General features: G+C 33.5%; 1 protein-coding gene across 2 annotated transcripts; it reads right to left on the bottom strand.

Moving 5' to 3' along the window:
* Positions 1–6: 6 nt before the first annotated feature.
* LOC128553730 (synaptogenesis protein syg-2-like) lies at positions 7–21407 on the bottom strand. Of its 2 annotated transcripts, XM_053534907.1 has the most exons (12): positions 21318–21407; positions 20533–20868; positions 10977–11315; positions 9511–9798; positions 7684–7965; positions 6617–6895; positions 5803–6093; positions 4488–4796; positions 3589–3718; positions 2742–2797; positions 2260–2358; positions 7–1231 (listed from the first exon to the last, which is right to left on the bottom strand). In XM_053534907.1, exons 1-12 carry the CDS (start codon positions 21376–21378, stop codon positions 1035–1037), a joined length of 2667 nt encoding a protein of 888 aa, XP_053390882.1. In that variant the 5' UTR covers positions 21379–21407; the 3' UTR covers positions 7–1034. The 2 variants fall into 2 exon arrangements, with proteins under 2 accessions (XP_053390882.1, XP_053390883.1); XM_053534908.1 differs by lacking the exons at positions 6617–6895; positions 7684–7965.
* Positions 21408–21411: the final 4 nt, after the last annotated feature.

The following is a 21411-nucleotide window of genomic DNA, read 5'->3' as shown; positions in this document are numbered from 1 at the left end:
ATTCTATTGTTTGGCCAGTTACAAGACTTTTAGTTGAAGTTTACCATTATGGGGTTCCCGTACCTTTTCTTTGCATTAATACAGTACATAACAGACCTTTTTTCTAGTTATGCTAATGATATAGTATATTTGGTGATAATTAAAAATATCTGTCGTCTGCCTCACTTTACTGGCCGCGTGTGTTAGCTTTGAACGCAACTCTGGTCAATCAACGTATAGTTACCAATCAACGATAGAATACATCCCTTCTGTAATTATGTTGAAATTGAATACCATGTTTTATTTCATTGCCCAGTGCAATGTAGTGTAAGAGAACAATTGCCTAATCGTGCAGCAGTATGTAATGACACGTTACTTTGATATATTTAACTTCATGGTTTCAAACTCAGATACCAACCTTGGACAAAAACCTGCAATCTTATAATACAAACCCGTTTATTTTATATGTATATCATCAACTAGTATACAGTATATTCATAATGAGCAATGTTCAAATTGACAGATTGAAATTTTATGTCGTCTGAGATAACTTTGCTAATCCGATTCATTGTCATCTGATCAACGTGTTTTGTGTTGCCTTTCATCAATGATACTTTTCATTCATAACCTTTCATTCATTTTCAGCTTCTAATCATGTTTTTCAAGGCAGTTGTCACTTAGCAACGCTTCTCCTGTTTTACACCATGTAGATATGTATTTAGTGTTTGTAAGTATAGTTATTATTCTGTTCATATAATGTACTTTATGCTTTTAATTATAACCTGTGATAGTCTCTATGTTTCCAGTAAGGAATGCAATATACATTTGATATGTTGTAAATATACAATAACTACTTGTATCTTATGTATGTATATAGTTGAGACTTAAATAATGATACATTACTATTATTGCTATCGTGTAATACTGTGTAAGACAAAATTCTTATTTCCAAACACACTTATCTCTGAATACAGCATTATCCACATCGATTGTAGGGAAAACGGCTTATGTTTACAAATACGTATTCATTTATAAGAGACTGAAAATTAGTGTTTTTATATTCTGATATTTATATAGTCTTGTATATCCCGGCTTGTTTCGGTGTTTTTGATAATCATGTCTGTATTTCTACATCTTGTGACATCAGCCGTTTTCTCATATAGTGCAGGAAGCTGACTATACTGGTCTCTGTCTTTTTGTTTCATGTCTAATTCTTCATACTTTGGTGTAGAGTCATTTTCTTCTGCGGCTTCTGTAAATACAATACTTGTTTTCGATCACGTTCTTCAGTATTTAATATGTAAATATTGCTATCAGCAAATAAAATAAACCGAAATGACAGAAATGTCGCAGTATTTATTGCCATTCATATTTAATAAAAGCATTAATAGAAATATATTTTCCGTCGGTTAAGCGAAGCGAATTAGGCAGGAAATATTTTCCTTGAATAGGTATATATCTTTTGTTGTATCAGGCCAATCAAAATCTTGTTTTGATGGTTGTTTTGTTGGTAGCCTTAGTAACGCTGGTAAGGCAAGTTATCGTGCCGATTGTTGTGATTTGTATGGCCATTCAGCTTTGGGCACCTATGCTTACAAACAGATTATTTTTTAAATCTAAATCACGGGAAATTATTTGTTACTTTATTTAAAAATGTTTATATATAATTATATAGACATGAGAAGTGAATGTTATGCATGTTCAATCATTGAATTGATATTTATGAATTGAATGGTATTTAAAGTTGTTATATGATTCATGTCAGTATTTTCTTATATGTAAATATAATGGATATGATATTATTGGAAGAAGAAACAATGTAAGCTAATCGTGCCCAAGTGCTCATTACATATTATACAAGCATATTGTGTTTTTGTTCTTTTGGTATAAAGATCGGTGTAGATTTAAGGAAGCATTCTTTAAAACTATAAATCTTTCATATCATAAGCATAAAAGCAATAAAATGAAGTCGATGTACATGTATTTTGGTGTTTTTCGAAGGGTTTTTAATCAATTTATAAACACTTTCCGGAACAAGTATTACTTAGCGAAGAGTCGTACGCAAATCGTTATCATAATACATTATTACTATCTGTTACTATATATTGCTTTTACTTGTAATTTCATCTCATCACATCTGCACGGTAAGCAGTATCTAAAAAAGACTACATCCTTTTCACATTTTAATTTCGCATTAAGATATAATTGTTCAATTGTCCTATTATGTGCTTTAACATTATTCTGCTACGACAGCATTACCGCTAAAGCTGCTAGACATACCTCCATTGATTGCAGCAGAAACCCTTATCTCTGCTTGGCTCATTGCTATCTGCTCATGTTCTATTGTTTCTTTATTTTTCTTAGTAGATGATGTAGTTCCTGTAAATATTAAAGACTATGACGTAATTCGAAAAAGAACTGTGGACGAGTATGTATAAAACTGCTCTAATTGTAAGTTCTCCCCACCGTAGAAATTTTGTTTTATACAAACAATTGACTACGTATGTTTGTCATGAAGCGAAAAAAGTGTAATTTAGGGCCGCCTGGCTGAACGTCAAAATTGACGATTGGCCGTTCGGAATGTAAACCTAGGGATTGAAAATCACATTCAAGGAAGAATTTTAATTCGACTTCAACATTTTGATGTGTTGCATGTTGACAGGAAAGGTAACAATTTTGAGTTTGGTCAACAACAAATAAAGTCGTTTTACTCGTATTATGAATTATAAAAACGTAAAATGAATAGCAGCAAGGTAAATTACTTTCCGTATATCGACATTGGGTATTATGACCAGATCGTTGTTTTTTATGTCTCCGTCTGAAATAATAAAATAATTTGTTATGAACCCCGTTAATTTAAAAATCTTAATGACATTCTAAAACACTTTGTTAAGATTTCTACACAATACATCCGACGTGTCGTATTAACTTTATGGTACAGGAAAGCGGATGATTTATACAATCAGCAAGATATGGACTTCTTTTGAAAGCATCACCTACAGTAAGTGACAACAGTTACAAATATTTGCGGCAATACATGAGTTCAAAAGTGATCTGAAATGCATCCACTGAAACTGTGGAAAAGCACATCTGAGCCGCGCCATGAGAAAACCAACATAGTGGCTTTGCGACCAGCATGGATCCAGACCAGCCTGCGCATCCGCGCAGTGTGGTCAGGATCCATGCTGTTCGCTAACGGTTTCTCTAATTACAATAGGCTTTAAAAGCGAACAGCATGGATCCTAACCAGACTGCGCGGATGCGCAGGCTGGTCTGGATCCATGCTGGTAGCAAAGCCACTATGTTGGTTTTCCTGTGGTGCGGCACATCTTTATTTCGCTGGATTTAGAGTCACACCAACACAATTAAGTTCATAGCTATTAAAGATGGAGAATATCAAAGTTTGGCGGACAAATGATTATTTGATGCATGTGTAGACTTGCAAGTTTAAATAAGTTGAAAAATTATTGATAATGGCGATAGAATTGTTCCATTTACCTTAATATAAGCTTTATTTTAACATAAAACAGAAATCTTATATCCTATATACCTACATGTACCTTTATTGTAAGCGTTAAATATAGACATATTTTATAGGCTAATACGCACCTCATATATTTGTAAACGACCAAAACACTGCCAACTATAAAAAGGGTGGTTACGAAAGTACCAAATCCTACACCAAGAAAAGCCCCGGTGTTTAATGAATCAGCAAGATTGCATGAATAAGTTGAATAAACTGAAAAAGTGAAAAGATTAGCTTTAACCTGAGCTATCACAAATGTGTTGATGATATTTTCTTAAAGTATTATATATCAAATTATTATTAATTAAGATATATTCGATATGTATCTTACATAGTACAATACTGTCTAAAATCAGAAAGCAATAGCAAAAAATACTACTGGTATTGCAAACATATGAAACCTCTAACTGTAGCAAGCCCACATTCTGTTTGCGATAGATGTATTCTCTTTGAAATATTTTATAGATAGTAGAAAGTACATAATAATGTATCATTTAAATCGATGTTGCAAACATTTATTAACTACGTGCGCTAGTAAATTTGTGTCTACAGTTGAAACTCAATACTCGCAAACTCACTCGCAGACGTTTTATGCAGGGAATATAGGAGATAGTCAGTTAAACAGATTAAGTCAAGCCTAAGCGAGATCTATACACTTTTTCGAAAACGTTTTAGGTCTCTGCATAAATGGACTGCAAATTACAATATGAACATTTTATAAACTTTATGATTTTACTTACTTTGACCAATCAGAGCATTTGCACAACGAAAATTGCAAAGAGCTAAGAACAGCACAACTTTTACATTGATCATCATTCTGGAGTGAATTTCAAAATGAACAGCAAATGGCTTCAGTAAAATGCAAACTTGTTTTTACGTAAACAATGACAAGATTATACCGAAATTGCAAAAAATGTATCTTAAATGCAACAAGTTTTACAGCAAATTAAATTGTAGAAGAAAGACATTTCAGTCAGCTTACCATATGGCTCCAAGATAAATCTCTGCTCAAAAACACCATGTGGGTTTGCTATCCTTAGAAAATACTGTCCATAGTTTGACTGTGTTACGTTTATTATGGTCAACCTGGACTGTGAAAATAAACTTGAAATCGCCACATTGTGACTGTTTGTAAGTGTAATCCTACTTGATCCATTTAAGTAATACCAGGTAAATCCAGACGGACCTGGCTCGGGAAATGCTAGCGCTGTAAATCTCAGTGTTGCTGGGAAATGTTTTAGCCCATTTACCCTCTTCCTCAGTTCAACGAAAGGAGAAGGACGAGGTGAGCCTAAAACAGATATCAATTGAATAAGCATTAATCTAGAAAATTCAATCCAAGATTTTTCGAAATATAGAATGTTAGCATATGACTTGCAGTATTTTCCTAGGTGTTGAATGCAATCAAGCACATCATTTTGATAACTCGCGTTTGAAAGCATTCCAAAGGATCTTCTCACAGATTTTATTTGTATATATCCGCAAGTAGCTTTCAGCTTTTACACAGTAATAAAATATGGAGGATGTATACCTTCTGACACAGCGTCTTTCGTACTTGAATCAAGGTGACATATTGTATAGGATTTATAATGAAATGCTATACAAAATGAGCAACGAGGGCGAGATTCACGTTGGGGACGTCGTTGAAATTTGCCAACGTGTACGATACAGAAGTTCTCGGAAATATTGTATTCGTGGTGGTGATGTTCATCAACGAAGACAACCCCTCCCCCCTCCATTACCACAAAAAAAGAAAGAAAGAAGAAAAACGTCCGAAGTTAATCGATTTCTTTCTTTATTTTCTGTCTTGATGAACATTCACGAAAACAGCAAAATTATTGTCTCTATAAAAACTACTTAACAAGAACCTGTGATTGACGAAAAACATTCAAGATTATCAAATAAATTATAATGTTTCTGTAATCTTCGAGAAGAACATTTGCATTTACAAGAGTGAATCTTGTAATATTGAGTCTAAACAACGGTCGTTAGTATTCCGCCACGAGATAAAATGCATTCCTTCCGAAAAACAAGCTAAACCTAAACACATGAATAAAGTTATCTCGCATATTTAACGACAGTGTAAAAACTATTTTTATACATTTCGCGAAAAGAAAATTTCCGAAATAGCCAAAAATGGAACGTCAATACATCTCAAACAAAAAAATCCAGTAGTGATGATAAAATTATTAACGAGTAAATGTAATACCATTAATATTTATCTGTGATACTGACAATGTGTTTTTCTTTGTTTCAAGCGATTCTTTATAATGGTATCGTTTGAAACATATACTTACAGTTAACATTAATGGTTAGATTTCTTGCTGAAGGTGTTCCATTATTGTATTCGTTCATGCCTGAACAAATATATTTGCCGAAATCATTACACTGTATATTGTTCCTTGTATAGGCTACACTATTGTTGCCAACAGATACGTGGAGTACCTTGCCATTATGAGATATACTTATATTAGGCTGAGGTTTGCTTTCAATGTTACACCAGAATGTCACGTTATCGGTCTCATTTACTGTATAGTTGTTTTTCTCCGTTGACCCTCCAACATAGAATTGCAAAACTGATGCTTTATCTAAAGTTGAAAGAAGTTTTAAATGGTGTATATTTATAATGAACAGTATAGTATTTGTCAAGGTAACTGTTACGCGCACCTTCCGATAAATCAATATTTTATGTTATTCACGGAAGGAATTACTTTTATAAGAAATCAGAATTAATCAATTCACATGAGTTTAAAAAAGCCAATGTAGTGGAAAAGTTTATATCTATTAAATAAATTAAATTACAAAAGGGATAGTTTTACTATCAGGTGCTTAATATGTCCCCATTTCAAAATATACTTAGAAATTCCTTTGCAAAGGCATTTTTTTCAAAAGGCAAAAAGTATTTGCAAACATGTTTGCTTATTACTGCCATTATCCTGTGTAATTTTAAAGTTGTTAAAATCATATCTTTATCACACAGTTATTTGCCTTGAAATTCCATTTTAAAAGAAACAGCAAATATCAAACAGAATAGCACGCGTTTTACAAGTGATTAGTTATTATGAAATGTCACAAAATATTTTTAAAAGCAATATAAAGGCTCAAACATACAATTCACGATGAGATGAAATTGTCCGTGTGTAATTTGTTCTACTGTCGGGCCTATGCTTGGTATCATCTTTGATTTGATGGAACATATATAAATCCTATCGTCATCTCTTGAAATATTTGGTATATATATAATACGGCTGTTGGAGGCTACAAACGCTCCTCCTGATGACCATATCACACTTGTAATCAGAGAGTTGCCAGGTATTACAGGACAAGTGATATTGAAAGTTCTTCCTTCGTTGATAGTAATGTTTGTCATGTTGCCTACTTTCGCTGGAGCTAAATAGAAACATTAAATGTGAATTCTGAGCGATACATTAATTTTGGTAAATAAATGTTAAACTTGACAGGAAGAAGAGATAACAAATAAAGTTAAGAAAATAGGCTAGTTAATTAATTAAAACCAAAGTTATTTACACAGTAAATATGTCATTAAGGGTATAGCATCTCTGCTTCACCCAGTAGACCAGTAGACACATTTATTATATCCCACATCTATTTCTGAAGAAACGTCTAGTAGACGGATTGCTTCAAATATTCAACAAGTACATTTTAGTTACTTTCTGATTAGAGATAGGGTTAAAAAGGGTAGGAGGAAGGGGAAAGGGCAAGTGAAAAATGGGGTGACATAAGGGAGGTTGGAAGTAACATCACTAACATGCAAGACAATATACATAACATTTAAAACGCTACGGACAAAAAGTAAGCTGAAAATAGGGGCACCGCCTTTGTACGATCAGTGACCTATATAAAGGAAACTGATGGTTTAAGCGCGTTCAGGGCATGCAAAATCACTAGTCAGACATGGCAGTGCAATAATATAAAAACTCACAGATAAGTGTAAAAAACTAGACTGTATAATGTAAAACATATAAATAAGGTCAATCCACCTATGAGATTGTAAAATATTGCAGGCAGAAGTTGTTTTCAGAAAAGATAAAGAATAAGAGATTCTCCCGGGGTGCTTTTATCATTTTCGAAGACGTTATTGCACTAAGAAGTAGCAAACTGCACTTTAATTGACTGTTTAAAAAATCAACTCGACTGATATGAACAAAAATGCTTACATAGTAATTGCAGTGTTATACTCGCAGTGTTGCTTCCTGAATACGTTACTCCATGTGAATCAATCATTGTATTGTTCACATTGCAGATGTAATCTCCTGCATCTTGATTTTGAACACTGGAAACACTTAATATTTGACCTGGTATTTTATTGTTCCACGAGTATTCTGAATCTGGATTACTGTTTGTTTCACAAACAAGAATCAGTGAATTGTTCTGTACCATTTGAACTACTCGACTGATATAGTCATCACCTATTCTAAATCTAGGCGTGTCAGGCGGATCTGAAATATGCGAATACAATACATGTGTCTGTGAATATATTTTATCTTTTTATATTTATTTTCACTACAACCATATTTTGATACAAAAAGTACTGTTATGACCGTTAAGAAATAATCGAATGCATATATCATTTCGTATTTTGTATTATTCTATACATATTTTATCTATCCAATCGCGAACGTTCATTTGCAACTCGTGACCATACAATATATTACGGTATTTGGATGCACGTGCGTACAAAAATCCTGTATTTCCTGTATTTGGACGCACGCGCGTACAAAAAATCCTGTATTTTCTGTATTTGGACGGTTCAACTGTCCCATGTTAAACGTACGATAAAGCCCGAAACGCGTGAAAATGTTCCGAATGTAAATCGGATGAAGTAGGCGCTCTATGTACAGAGTTTGATTATGCGTCTTGAAATCTGGATTTAATTTGAGTTTTTTTTTGTAAATTTACAACACACAAAAACGATTCAAGGGATAACAATGCTGTCTGATTTAGATATTAAAAGTTCGTTAATAATAAAAAACTTAAAAATACAGTAAAAAGGATCATCAGATGTTGGAATATTTGAAAAATCGCTTAAAGAAGCCGTTCCGGACGAAACCTAGAAAATGGTATCAGCCCTGACTGTCTGAATAGCTACCTCAGCAGTTTTTATTTAACGGTTAAGAAACAAAATGGAGAAGATTATGAATGGCAACGGACGGGCGGTCAGTATCCAAAACATGTCTGCTCTATAATTCAGTTTTCGTCGGATCTTCACCAAACTTGCTGACAATGTTTGTGGGCATTACATCTCGGCCAATTTCGATTACCAGCCAAATTGTACCAGGCACTCTTTGATTATAGCCCTTGAATTACTCGAAAAACGGGGAATTTAGCCTTGTCCGCTCTTTTAAGTCGAACAGTTTTCATCCGATCTTCACCAAACTTGCTGACAATGTTTGTGGGCATAATATCTCAGCCAAGTATTATTACCACCCTAATTGCCAAATGGCTGTTGTAGGGAGGTTGCACCATATACTTTTTTTAATAATGATACGCAGAAAAAACAACATTTAGTGAACTACGTATATTACGTATGAAGTGAAATAAATATAGAATAAAAAGGTTATTTAAGGTCTAACATTGTTCTGTATAATATATATTTGCACTCATACCAAGCTGGGAAAAACTAGAAAAGGCAGGAATACAATATTCAGTGAAACATTTTTAATCTAAACTATTATTATAGTAAGATAAAATAGATATAGAATAAAAAGATTAAGCCTAGCGGCTCGTCCAATATGGTTTTCTCAGCTGGGTACTCGTCCAAATATATCTCCGTATTGTACAGAACAATGTTAAATAACCTAATATTAATAAAATCTGCGAAAAGATCCTTTGAAAGCATAGAACGCAACCAAGTAACATAATAGCAGTATGAAAATCTCATAAGTTTCATAGTTTGTATACATGTAGTGTCCAGATATCTTTTTTAATACTCATCAGCTAAAATCATGTTTTGAACAACAAATAACAATATAATTAATACATACACAAAACCGCGACAATTACGGACACTGTATTCTCTCCAAACGCATGTTTTGAAACACATTTACATGACTTGTTGTGTTGGTAACGTTGAGCGGTCCACGTGACATTACTTGTGACGCTTCTATTTTTTCTGATGTCTGAAACATTGCTATTGAAACACTGCCACTTTAATGTTGCCACAGGGTTTCCTCCGGTCACAGAGCAAGATAAAGTCCCTTGTTCGTTTTCGACAATGCGGTAGATGCTGTCATGTTTTATGCCGGTTATTGTCGGTTGTCCGTCAGGTGGAACTGGCGTTTTACATATTATAATACTTACGTTAGTCATATTATTAAATGTTCATACATATAAATACATTCATTACTTATCACCTGTTTAAAATCAGTTCTTCTGGAGTTGTAGTTAGCATTAAATGTTTAATAATTGCAACTCAATATTTTCTCTAGTATATCAGGTTGATCATGTTATGCAATATGCTTTGCAAAGACACTTAGTATAGCACCAAATCACATTTCGAATTTTCACTCTAGAAATATTCGAAAGCATTAGATACGTTAGAGATATGTTTAACTGACAAAATCTTGTTAAACCAGTACATTTCCAATCTAACTTTATGTTTTCGTCCTGGTAGTCAATGCAGTGTCTCTCATTAAAATTATAATGTCCAAAACGCTGCATTTCTCTCTCAAAAAGATCTCATGTTTAACAGTTCAATTGATACCCATTTATGAATGGAAACGATATCAACATTGATTCATTTTTAGAACTTACATTTCTAAACCCTAGGGCCTGTAGTCATCCCGTTTAAAGTATGAAACTTAGAGTTAGACTTTAAATGCTAAATTTTTGATTTGCTCTCATTCTAAATTTAGCACAGAGAGGTATGAAACTTTGCAAGAATTTCGTAGCTACAGACGGCTATGCAACATTCCATAAGTACAGTATGCTATAAACAAAGTAATGATTACTTAAATGTTTGTTATTCTTAATTCTTAGTCTAAGTGTCAGACTTTAAACACTGATGAATACGGAACCTGGTACGGCAATTTCAAGTTTCTATGGAAACGTAAGGCAAATGAAAAGCAAAGGCTATCATATATCTGAGACACATTTTTCGATTTACTTACTCCATGTTAAAATTGTACATCTTGGTTGGGCAATTCACCTAGACAAAAATGTAAAGGCTACTTCCAGTCGTGACTACCCACTAGCATGGCAAAAGTTTTCAATACATTTAGATTTAAAGTAGTGAAACAGCTGAATCCTAATAATTATATGTCATTCTATTTTCTAATACACCGCCATTAAACTAAAAAATATGTTTTCCATGTGATTGCCATTTCGATCAATTTTAACCTCACTCATGGACATTTGTTGCTTTAGTTACATTTCTAGATAAACGTATAGCCATATTAAACACTGTAATGTAGAACAAACATAGGGTTTCAAATATTCAAAATATACTTACACGATATATTCAGCTCATTTTTCGTAGATGTAACATTCCGACTAGGAAGATTTGATGCTACACAGTATATGAACCATCCATTAAAATTTCTATTGAAAGTATAGTTTAGTATACTTATTACTTCTGTAAGTTCGGTATCGCTATAAGTGAACAGATGGGATTGTCTTGTTTCATTTGTAATGTTAATAAGATCTGGATAACTCGGGTTTCTAAGGAACCAGGAAATAGTTGGTACTGGTCGGCTTGCTGAAGCCTTGCATTGAAACGTCGTACTTGTGTTTTCCATTATTGTGTCGTCTCTGTTTTCCAATGGCGTTATCTCAACTGATGATACAGGAACTTGAACAGACAAATATAAACAGTATACATTGATATAAAAACAAATCACATCTGGAAAAATGCAAACACGGCATTATACGTATTTGGTATGGTTTATAGGATATACAGTATTAAATAAATTTGATACATGTTCTATATAAAACAATTTTCTGAAAGCTATAAAACATTGCCAGGCCCAGTTTAAAAACATGATTACTTCTAAAATGACTTATAAACCATAAAAAATCACAAAGAAAGTAATGGTCATGTATCTTCTAAGAGATATGTTTTGTCTGACAGGTCAACACTATGGAATATCTTCCAAACTGACAGGTTTGTTTACATTTCTATAAATGCAAAAATCTCCTTGAAAATGCTACCAAAATGTCAATTATAGATCCACAAAGAAATAAAAACAGGCACTAGCTTACATAAAACATGAAAATGCCATTTAACTGGGATAAAATTGAGCCTTTTTTCTCTCCGCCATTAACCGACTAGCCCGGAAGTGCTGCTTGATTACCTGTTTAGTAATATTATAACTTCTAAGATATTGTGTTGGTATATGTAATCACTACCCTCAACCCTCCACGACTCACAAAAAATGAAGCATGACAGAGGCGATTTTACAGGTTTATGACCCTATCTTGTGACGCATATTCATTTTCGAAATATAGTACAATGTGAAATATGGTCTCTTACATGCTGAGTAGAATTTTATTACATAGAATATCATTCTTAAAATATTATCATAAGTTTTTGTTGGTTTTACTTTGCCTAGTTTCTTTCATGTATTGATAAAAAAACATTTCATTACATATTTTGAATAATTATTCATAGTGATAGTAATTACAGTTATGCTTAAACATAAACATAGAAATTATGTTCCGGGAGCTGTTACTCATGCTTTGATTGTTTATAGTGGGAAAATGTTATAGTCTCTGATTTTTGTAAAAGTATTACATGTATCAAAATTAAGATCAGTATTTCTTCTTTATTTTGCTTAAAAACAGAAAATTACGATATACATGTATACAAGATTTGAAAACCGGTAAAACGAATAAACTGCAATTCAGAATAAATAGGGATGACACAACAATTTAACTAAACGATAAAAATAACAACTGACCTTGGAAAGTGCTGTGACAAGAAAGACTTTTTAAGATTTTTAAAAGCCTAAAATGCTCTGAATTCTGTGGGTATCATAATAGTTATAATATCCCTTATATGGCTAAAGAAAATCCATATTTCTAACTTTCTCATAAGCTTGTTTATGACTGCGTTTAATTGCACATTCATACAAAATTTCATTACATTCTGTGATAATCTGAGAAGACAAGATCACGATTTATGACGCTTCACAAAGTGCATTCGTTTATAAATTACGAAAGATGCATAGCACGTACGAAACAACATCTATACGGCTTAACATTTACAGGATATGTTGTTTCTGTCAGGTAAACTCAGTTATATAAACGTACACACTCTTTATTGGCATGCAAAATCCACTTTTGAAACGTCTTTCAGAACATTATTACAATTTGCGTTATCACCAAACAGTTGCAAACTATTCTCTAAGACTACTTTATCTAGTAAATGTTCTCTTTAAACTAGCAACAACCGCGCATGTGCGAGGCAAATTATTGCGCAATCGGTGTTCCAGTCAAAACCTGACCCGAAAATATAGCATGTTTCATACGCACTTATACGAATAAAGTAAAGGTTAACCAAATGAAAAATTTGCATAAATGGGAGTGGTTACGTCCAAATATGGCGTATATGACCTATTTATTGGCATGCAAAATCCACTTTTGAAACGTCTTTCAGAACATTATTACAATTTGCGTTATCACCAAACAGTTGCAAACTATTCTCTAAGACTACTTTATCTAGTAAATGTCCTCTTTAAACTAGCAACAACCGCGCATGTGCGAGGCAAATTATTGCGCAATCGGTGTTCCAGTCAAAACCTGACCCGAAAATATAGCATGTTTCATACGCACTTATACGAATAAAGTAAAGGTTAACCAAATGAAAAATTTGCATAAATGGGAGTGGTTACGTCCAAATATGGCGTATATGACCTATTTATCATTATACGGTTGACATTTAGTAAAGAGAATAGGGAGCGAAAAAAAACAAAGCTCGCGCTTTTCATCAAAACGGCCATATACGCTGCTGTTTTTTGTGTTTTTTGAAAGTTTTACCTTTGTTCCTTTAGAATTGGGCCACTTGAGGATAGTATATTAACGTGATATACCAGTATTTAGCTCATTTTCTGAGCAAGTGCTCGGCCGACTGGGAGGTAATTTGCCAGGGTCACACGGTCACCGTCAGCCATTTTGTCAGTGGACGAAAACGTTTGTTCTTTCCAGACAAATTCTTCAGATATAAACAAAGATCGACAAATACATCGTCATCTGTCCTATGACAGTGGTTTGTTTCTATGCAAAGTTGTTTTATTGATTGTATGCATGTATGAATTTGCTATATTTTTGTGTTTCTACAGAGTTTAAGACATATGTAAAGCTATGTTTTTCGTACCAAAACTCGTTCGTACTAAAGTACTGATGATAATACGCAATAACAGTTATTGATGGTGTTGAATGTAAAGAATAGCCGATAGAATAGATGTTGCATTATGTAGGATAGGGATTCAGTGATTTATATTAGATGTTAGTCTACTCTCCCTAAAAATCAGCCTAGATTCTAGAACTAAAAAAATACTGAAGTCATAAATTATAATTTTTGATTATATAAAACAGTATTTAATAGAACTTTAATACTAAAGTTATAAATTATAATTTTTAATTATTTAGAACAGTATTCACTAATTCAGTAATCAGAAATTAGATTTTCCAGACTCCAACTTCAAGTGCAGAAAACTGTTATTGTAAACAATTTAGATTAAGACAAAGGCAATGACTGATTTGAAAATCAAATTTTGAAGCATTGCCCATTCACAATTACATTTATTATAAAGTAGAACCTTGTTCATCTGTGTAACTGTTTAATTATCACTTATGTATAATTTTATTAAAAACAATGCAAGACTTTTGGAATGTCTTTGTTGCAGCCTTAACCAGGCAGTTGAACTCCAGGTTGTATGGTTATGACTCACCAAGATGTGTGACTTTGAATGACTTTCAGCCAGGCACAATAACTCACAAATAACACATTTTAAGTTTAATTATTTTGTGCTTTCTTTTCCAGAATGACTTATACTGTTGGTTGTGCTTTTACTTAAGTAATGAGTGACTGTGATTTAAACATTCCCAGAGATCCTGCCTCTTGTTTTATTGTTGAGTCATATGTAGAGGTTATTCTATTTACTGTTGATAGGTATTTTATTACTGATGTTATCCCTTGTCTGTGTTCTGTCTGATTTTGGAAAAGGAAAAGCCCAGTTGGCCAGTCTAAATGGAAATCAAACCGTAAAAATGTAAAAAGGAAATCATTTTTTATTTTAATTGATACTGCATAAAGGTTTGAACAGGTTTTGCCTTCCTAAAGGACTGCAGTAATATGTCACTTTTTATGATTAACACAGCACATGCCACACAATATTGTTGTCTGTAAACTCACAATTGTGAAGTAACTAAAGTAAGAAAAATAGCACCAAAGCAGGCAGAGAAAACAACAGAATCAATTTTAAAATCCAGAAAAGTAGAAGTTTATATACATGTTTTTGCATACGTATATGTGAAATCTTTCTGTCTTACTTAGATTTCAGATTCAGATGAGACTCAACCCCCCACTCCAGGCTCTGAGACTCAGCCTCCCTCTCCATTTTTTGAGTCAACAATAACAGAACAGTGTACTGTGGCAGAAGCAATTTCGAGCAACACAAGTACTGATCAACAGTTGTTTGTAACACAAGCTCAGCTGTCAATTTCTACACCAGCAACAGTCAACACCACTCAACCAAAGGTAAGATCACCTTCATACTTGACACAGCATAACAAAGACATTGATTCTACTGATGATGAAAGTCAGATGTTGACATTAACTGGTATAGACGCTCAATATCAAACATTTCAGAGTGGTTCAAATACTGAATTAAAATTAAGTGACATTGACATACAATACAGATATGCTTTTCAATGTGGAAGTCTCCAGCTTGAGAGTGAACCATCTAGTCTAGGGCCGAAAAGAATTAAATTGGCAATTAACACTAGCAGCAGGGCTTCACAGACATTATTGACTGGGGAATTACTTTGTAAAAGTTCCGATATTTATACAGGTGACTCTCTGTGTTATATGGATGAAAGTAACTTTGTGTCACAAACTCTGTTATCTGGCAATATGCAGTTTTATGGTACTTGTCCTCAGTAATAGCCTTTAAAAGTAAAATGAGTTCATTTTTAGAAATTCATCAGATATCTGAAGAGTCTCTTCTGAATAAAAGTAATATAACTTGTGTCGGTGAAGCCTGTTTTTGTAATGGCCTTGCAGTGGACTTATATCATTTTGCTATAGACCATAAATTAACATTTAAGGATTATTATCATAACTGGGTTTCAGCTATTGTAAACATAGATATAAACAATTTAAACAAGGAAGCCCTTTTCTCAAAAGTTCACAGAGTTTTAAAGCAAACAAAAAACAAACGAGGAGCAGCAAAGTTAAGTTTCTTAAAAGAAAGGTTTGTTATTCCATCTCAGACAAGTGATTCAGGACCAGCTCCTTCAACTTCACAAAGTTCATATGAAGTACCAACACAAAATGTTAAAATACTTAAAAAATTACAGGAAAAAGGAGAAAGCTTAACTGAAACTCGTGAAAAATCAAAACAGATTAAAAGAAAATTTGAAATATTAGAGAAAAAAATTGGTGAAAAAAAAGCTAAATTAGATTTATTAGAGAATGAAAACAAGCAACTTAAAAAGGACTTAAAGGCTAGTGAAGAAAACGTCAAGCAGATTAACTATAAATTAGGCAGAGAAATAGTGAGAAATGCGAAATTCCAAGCTTCTGTAAATGAAATGAAAAACACCACATTTGAGTTGAAGAACAAAAACAAACAGATAGAGTCTGAGTTAGTTGCCTTAAGAGACACCATTCGTAGAAATGAAGACATTGTTGAAGCTGCTGATCAAACTGCAAAAGAACTAGTTGAGGCTAATGTAACAATTGACTATATGGATGCACTGTTAAATGATTCTCCACATGTACAACTGTATGATGAAACATCCAATAAATATACAAATGATGCAGTTATGTGTGTGATGAATTTAGCAGATATGAAAGTTCCCGTTGAAAGGGTAGGGCCTGTTATAAAAGAAGTCGCAAAACTGTGTGGTAAAAACAGTGACAGGACACCATCTGCTTCTACCGTAAACAGAATTGTGGATAGTAAACTAGTGGTTTCACAAAAACAGGCTGGTTCTGTCCTGAAAGAGAAAGATCGTACAACTCTGTACACAGATGAGACCAGGAAGTACGGCAATGCAGACCTATATAGTGACTGATGAAGAACAAAATTCATCCTAGGTTTAAGGGAGATGGTGGATAAAAGTGGTCAAAGTACTTTGGATGCGTTCAAGGATATTATATCAGATATTACAACTTAACTGCCATGATGCTGTTAATGATAAAGACATTGGATACACTATACATTAGGGGGGCTTCTACAGAAAAACACTTTAATGTTCTACTAGAACAGTTCAGAAGTGATATTTTGCCACAGGTTGTTGATAATTGGGAAAACTCAAGTGTTGATGAAAGAAAACTGTGTTCTAAAATGAATAATTTCTACTGTGGCTAACACTTATTAGTAGGTATGGCAGACACTTGTGAAAGTACTCTAAAAAAATTGAAAACAATTACTTAGACGGGAAAGATATAGGCCAGCAAAGAACCAAATTTAAAAAATACCACAAAAAATGAGAGTGGGCCCTGCGTCTAATGAGAACTTTTTCAAAGTGCTTTGCAGTCGGCAAGATAGAAAAATGGTGTTAGTTTACAAGGGGGTGACATCCCTTAAATCAAGAAATGAGAAGAACTATTAGTCAGATTCAAACAATAACCGGTTTAATCTTGTTTTTAGCTTAGCCTCAGCCATTTTTTACTACCGTCAAAAATATCGATTTTCTGGATACAGCCCACGGAACTAGCAATGATTTATTAAAAGCTGTCACATTGGACATAAAAGAAGACCCCCTCTTAGCAGGGCAGAAGGCATTTGGACTGATCTCAAAGCTTATAACTGGTCCACTGTGGAAACTTCTGGATGCGCCAGTTCATTTTCTTGAAATGAATATATATTATAAGGAACTGGTAGACTTCCTGACTAGAGGAGCAAATAATATTGATTTAATTGCTACGTTTATCAGAGGAGAAGCAAGTCCATTTAACACTGTCATGAAGCAAGACGAAGAATAACGAGCTTTGCTAGAAGACAATAATACTTTGGATGAAATACTGACATCCATGTTGCAAGCACTTTTCCTGTCTATGTCTGAACTGCTACATCGCATGATTTTTGACCATCTGCCAGGTGGAAAATGTTTTAACCCAGCAGAACAAGTCATAGCAGACACAAAGTCGGTCATGAAACACAACAAGTTACCAGAATTTGTGTTTGGACAGTTGGATCAATTACTGCGTGATAGACCAAATGCAACTTTACTCACTAATGAATCTTACTTACTGTATTCAAACAAATAGAAAAGAGAGTGGCTTTCAGCTTTAGAAGAGAATGAAAGAGAGCAACTTTTGAATAATGCAAGAACAGAGGGGAAAGCAATCAGGAATCAGTTCAAAATAAGATTGAAAGCAATTGATGCAAAAAGACTTGAAATACAGGAAGAGCGAAGATGAAAACTTGAGGAAATAGAAAGGAAAAGATTACAGGACTTGGGGAAAATGGGCAAGTGCTGTTTGTTTCTATGGATTATGGCAAAGTGAAGCACAGCTGAATGAGGCCTTACAGAGACTAAACACAGAACATGGGAGACGAGAAGCACTGAAATCACAATTGAGGTTCCGCAAAACTGTTTTAAAGCAAAAAACACCGTGATCCAAAGTGTAAAAAACTTTTCAAGGAAGGGTCCAGATGGAAAATATTGTGTGTTAACGATTGAGGAATTAAAACGGAATGTGATAACTTTGATCCAAGATTGTTTACATGGCACAACAAAAGAAAAACAGCAAGAAAGGGTTCCCCCTACTGGTGGGAAACATATTAAGCATAAATTCAGTGATGGCAAGGAATATAAAGGATATGAAATATCTGTTGTACCCGGATTTGGTGATTTGGGACAAAGTAAAAGTATGAAGAAGATGGTGCTATTTGTGCATATAAAATTTTTGTGAAGATTATGAGCACGGGGATTTACAGTTGTTGATAGATTAATTACAGAAGATACAAGTTAAACCAGTTGAATTCTAGACTGTTTTTGCAGAATCATGTACTTATTTATACTGTGAAAATTAAGATCTGTGAAGGTCTACTTGAGTATTTCAGATTTTTTCATGGGACTGGTGTTGGCATATACTGTATTATTTCATGTAAGCGCTGCTCAGAGTTAATCCCCTTTGTTAAAAGCTCATTTCATCTGTTTTACTGTTGGTTTTGCTTAGATTAAGAGAGTATGTAGGAGGGGTGTAAAACGACTTTCACTTCTTTCCACCCTTTTCCAATTTGGGAAAAATTTATTAATTTATATGCATAAAATAACCCCTCTTGTCAATAAGCAAATCAAATATCATTCAAAATTTGTCTTGCTAATTGGCACTTGAAATAACACATTTGGTAATTTGTCAATTACACTCTCCACTCCTGTTAACTCTCATGTATGGCTGCTTGACTTGCATGTATTTTTGCTGTTTATGGCTACATATTTGAATCACAATAGCCTTGTGAAATATCCTGGAAGTTTGTCTTCATCTTTTGTATATAAGATGTACCGTTGTTTGATGCCAAAGAAAATAAAATTACAGGCTTACACTAACTGTTCATTGCAGTCAGGCTTATTTTAGACATCATGAAGGTTGCATACGCATTGTTAATTAGTTTAAGACGTTGGAAGCTAATCATATCAAAAAGACGCAAAGTTTTTAAACTTACTAACCAATGGATACATGTTAAATGCATTTGACGGGTCTGTGCAGTCTGATCAGGATCTTCATTGGTTGCTTCTCAGTCAAAACAAACTGTGGAGATCCTGATCAGATTGTAACAGATGTGTGGCTGATCTGGTTCTTTCACGGTTGCAAATGTGTTAAGACATGTATCCATAAACTGTCATTTCACACCCCCCCCCCTCCCCTACATTTTCATCACAAAGCTTTTTTTCATTATGTTTTTTTCTCAGCCTCTTATCTTTACTAAAATGAGTTTTTTTGTGTTTGGTATCTAACATATTTTATATTCTTTAAAAGCTTAACAACTCTCTTTTTCTAAACATAACTTTTGTACTTTTTTAAACACTATTACTGAAAGTGGGTGGGGGGAAATTTATATCCTCCAAACTCATATCTGTCAATTTCTTGATGGCATATCTTTTCCCCTCTTGGCCAACTGAAATGCTTCAAGTACATATACATAAATCTTAACTGCAGCATCATATAATAATCTTTTAAGTAATGAAACTAACTTAATATATATATATATTTTATATTTTCAGGTATTTTTGATGTAAAGTAACATACTTAGACTCCATATAGTGGTGGCACAACAACCTGGAAGTTAAAGTTCAAGCTACAAAACAGGTCAGAGATGTATGTAGAACCTGTTGGAATTGACTTTTGTGTTAAAAATCATTTCTGGGATGGAAAATGAAACCCAGGTCATCTTTTTTGTAAAATGGAAAAATGGCCCCTTTTTTAACTGAATTTTTTTCATGTTCTTAGACTATTAAACTGAAAGTTTTTTGACAAAAACTATTAAAAGTATACATTTTTGTGAATGGTTTTGTCCTATCTACCAGGAAGGAAATGTATGGTTTCACATGTATTTTGGCATTTTTCAAATTCAGTGATTGTAAATTAAACGTATGTGTATGATAGTATTTAAATTGTGTGGAAATTAATTATCCCTTTCTCAGCTCAGATTTTCACTTACTGGACGTTCATTTAGATATGTTTCTACATGTCTTTTTACAGTAATTAATATAAAACATATGCCTTTCAAACTTTTAAGATAGATAATGTATCATTTACAATTTTTGCGACATGAAGTACGCTGAAATGTATTTCTAGGCTATATTGAGATTGAAATACTGAAAGGCTTTACCTAATGCATTAATGGTGACTCCATTACTATATTCTATGACCTCTCTGCATCTCCATATAGCAACATGTTGTAATCGGTCTACTCTTTTGAGAAGTACAGAATAGGTTCCATTACCATTACATATACCATCAAAAAGGTCACTGTCTTTCAAAAATCTTGTCATCGTGCATTGCCCATTGTTTAGATAAAGATTTGCGTTTTGGTGTTCAATCTGTGAGTTACTCCACCGAGTTTCCAGGAGTGGTCCATTTGTCTTTGAACACGTTAGTGTAACACTTGTATTCTCCACGGCGACAACTTTTGCGGGAGACAGATATACTGTGTTGGTATATGCACCTTAATTTCAATAAAAGATTTTATTTTTTTGTGCAGAAAGAATACAAGCCTTTGAAGCAAATTGAATTATGTGCAGTCACAGCAGTTTGTGTGTTATTCTCCTTCACATGTTTTTGTTTGAAGTTTTGTATAATAACAATATATTCTACAGCGCTGTGATAATACATATGAAAAGATAAATATTTCATCTCACATATAAAAACAGATATAATCAATGACCAAATGTTTGATACAATGTATATATCATAATGATAAAAACTGAAGATATTGTAAACGAATTACCACCTTATTATATAAACCAGTGATACTTCATCAGCCGGTAGTAGTTGCGGCTAGAACGTTTCTATTTGCATCTTATATGACCTTACATATATGGAGTGCGATTAGTATGTATTACTGTTACCAGTTCTTAATTTCTAAGTAATAAAATTGATATAATTTGAAAATACCTTTCATCTCATTCCCGCAAAAGACGTACAACAAAATACAGATAATCATCTCGCTCGTCATTCAGTCAGGGAAAGGCCTCTTCCTAGCTGGAAA

Source organism: Mercenaria mercenaria, unplaced genomic scaffold, assembly GCF_021730395.1.
Source record: "Mercenaria mercenaria strain notata unplaced genomic scaffold, MADL_Memer_1 contig_4256, whole genome shotgun sequence".
Classification (NCBI taxonomy): domain Eukaryota; kingdom Metazoa; phylum Mollusca; class Bivalvia; order Venerida; family Veneridae; genus Mercenaria; species Mercenaria mercenaria.
The sequence above is the reverse complement of the archived record's forward strand: the minus strand, read 5'-3'. Positions and strand labels throughout refer to the sequence as shown.

Excerpts from the sequence above, each read along its gene's own strand:
- LOC128553730 (XM_053534907.1), bottom strand. The coding sequence starts at position 21,378 with ATGACGAGCGAGATGATTATCTGTATTTTGTTGTACGTCTTTTGCGGG. Across the intron at positions 7,966-9,510 it reads CGTAATTGTCGCGGTTTTGT|ATCCGCCTGACACGCCTAGA; the intron begins GTATGTATTAAT and ends CGCATATTTCAG. Across the intron at positions 1,232-2,259 it reads TTCTGCTGCAATCAATGGAG|AAGCCGCAGAAGAAAATGAC; the intron begins GTATGTCTAGCA and ends TTGTATTTACAG.